General features: G+C 38.5%; 1 protein-coding gene across 1 annotated transcript; it reads left to right on the top strand.

Annotated features, from left to right (window-relative positions):
* Window positions 1-274: 274 nt before the first annotated feature.
* On the top strand, window positions 275-2,142 carry gtf3c2 (general transcription factor IIIC, polypeptide 2, beta; the record flags this gene model as incomplete). Its single annotated transcript, XM_010779760.1, has 3 exons — window positions 275-352; window positions 1,128-1,232; window positions 1,915-2,142. Coding segments are annotated over 3 exons (411 nt in total), but the record flags the coding sequence as incomplete, so codon positions are not given.
* Window positions 2,143-2,270: the final 128 nt, after the last annotated feature.

Here is a 2,270-nt window from a genome sequence, read left to right as displayed (position 1 = left end):
CAGCTTTAGTGCAAACATGCAAAACAAAAGAGAAACCTGTGCAGGCAGAAATGTCAGCATTGGGTTATTGTTTTTATATTTAGATGGCAGATTAATTATCATCACAAAGTGTCATTACACTTAATCGAAGAAACATCCACCCTGTAGCAGTCAGTTATTAAGATTCACTGATGTCAAACAGCTCTGCAAATAAACATTTAGAGACGAGCACTCAGTAACCACGGCGCTGGTTATCTTGGGTGTGTGTTTGAGTGTGTGATGTGTGTGTTTTCAGCCGGGAGGAGCACTACAGCAGCTGGGAGTTCCCCAAGTGGATCCCCTCCTCCAGCGACTGGCACCTCGTTCCTCAGAGGTAGTTCACCTTTGACCTGTGTTTGTTATTAGTGAGAGGATACAAAGTATTGGACATTTGAAGTGAAATTGTGTGAAATAGTTTGGCCCTAACAGTTAGGCTTTTCCCCCTCTGTGGATTCCTTTAAGATGTATTTTCTTAAGACAAGTGTTTTCATTATGAAGACTTGCATGGCCATCGTTAGTTTTTTTGATCAGACATGCTTTTAATGTAATCTTTTTATTAAGCACTTTGGTCATGATTGTGTTTTTAAAGGTGCTCTATACATTAACTTGATTTTTCTACACTAATGGATGGTGTGAAGTCATCAAATTAAGATCATAGTCATATATTAAAGTTGTATTTTTGTTGAGAACACTTTGCAATGATGCACTTTAAAGGTGCTTAACAGAAACAATGGCCATTGCAGTAATACTTCTATCAATTTGACTGATCTTTACGTTATTTTATGCACAAATGTCTAATTCAAGCAGGCCTTTTTAGACTAGTTCTAGTTCTCAAAGCTAGAGTATCAACGTGGCAAGATATGGTTTGTTTATTTGCCCTTTTGTACTGAGGCACAATGTTTTATCACGGTACCAAAACCTCACCAAAATGTGAAATGATTACTACTCTGATTTAAATATGCACTTGGTAATTTAACAAGTATACGTTTTATATAATAATCCAGCCAGGTGTTGTGTGTACTCCTAATACAGCATCATCAGTCATCAATCAAAATCAGTCATCAGTCAAAATCATATATTTATCTTGTTATTTCTCGTGTGTTTTTCAGTGACGTGGAGAAGTACCTTCCTCAGGAGCTCCAGTCTGCGGCCTTCAGAGTGTCCAGAGACGGCCTCAGTGAGGAGGGGGAGACGCCTCTGCAGAGACTCAGCAGGTCACACTGAGCATCTTATTACAATATTACATAACATGTCTTAACACAATATACTACTTAGCATTCAACAATATCTAATTTATTGCTTTGCTATATACATATACTTAGTGACTCTGGCTAAAGATGCGTCAGAAAAAACCTCGTTCCACAATTTATGACTCCTTAATGCTGAATATATTTAATTCTATCAATGCTTGTTGGAGTGTGTTAACACAGTTATCACAAGAGATATTTATATTAAGCTTTTTCTGTTCAAAGAATTGAGCATTGAGTGATTCATCTGTATTTCGGTTTTCATTGGACGGATGATTGAATTTGCATATTCCACTTTGATGCATTTTGACTGTTGTAATTGTTCTCTCTTAATTGGTTATATTATATAACATAGTGTATATTCTGGGTTTATTTTGTTCTCCTTAAGCCTCTTTTTAAGGTCAAACATTAAGGTAAGTCAAAGCTGTCTTGTGAAGTACGCTAAAATAATCTATTTCTGATTTAGAAAATGTTTAGATTTGATCCAGGGTATTGTTTATATTAGGTTGATTTGTTGGAGATTTGAAATAAAGTAAGATTTATGTTTGAGTGTTAATTCAGCGATATTTAAAAAGTCAGATTTGGCGTTTTCAAGTGAAATCTTCCTTTTATTTTTTATTTTTTGAAAGCCTTTGTGTTTGTGTTCCAGGTTCTCTGCGGTGCCGGCTCACTCGGAGCGCTGGGACATGCTCCTGTTTGCGGGGGGGCCGGTGTGGGCCATGGAGTGGTGTCCGACCCCTGATGGAGCTCCGGCCTCGCAGTACCTCGCTGTTTCCTGCCACCGAGGGATGGACGACCAGCACGTTTTCAACAAGACGTACGGAGGCCCCGCCCTGCTCCAGCTGTGGGACCTCGGCCTGCTGAAGTACAACTGCAGGTAAACAGGAAGTGGATAACTGAAAGTGATTATTTTTAAGACTAACGTTTTTCTGCACAATCGACTGATGCTTTTGTGTTGAATAGGCTTTGTCTCTGTCAGTTTATTTTGAGGTAGTTGCAACAATT

This window comes from Notothenia coriiceps, unplaced genomic scaffold (assembly GCF_000735185.1).
Source record: "Notothenia coriiceps isolate Sejong01 unplaced genomic scaffold, NC01 NC01_scaffold00020635, whole genome shotgun sequence".
NCBI lineage: Eukaryota > Metazoa > Chordata > Actinopteri > Perciformes > Nototheniidae > Notothenia > Notothenia coriiceps.
The sequence above is the reverse complement of the archived record's forward strand: the minus strand, read 5'-3'. Positions and strand labels throughout refer to the sequence as shown.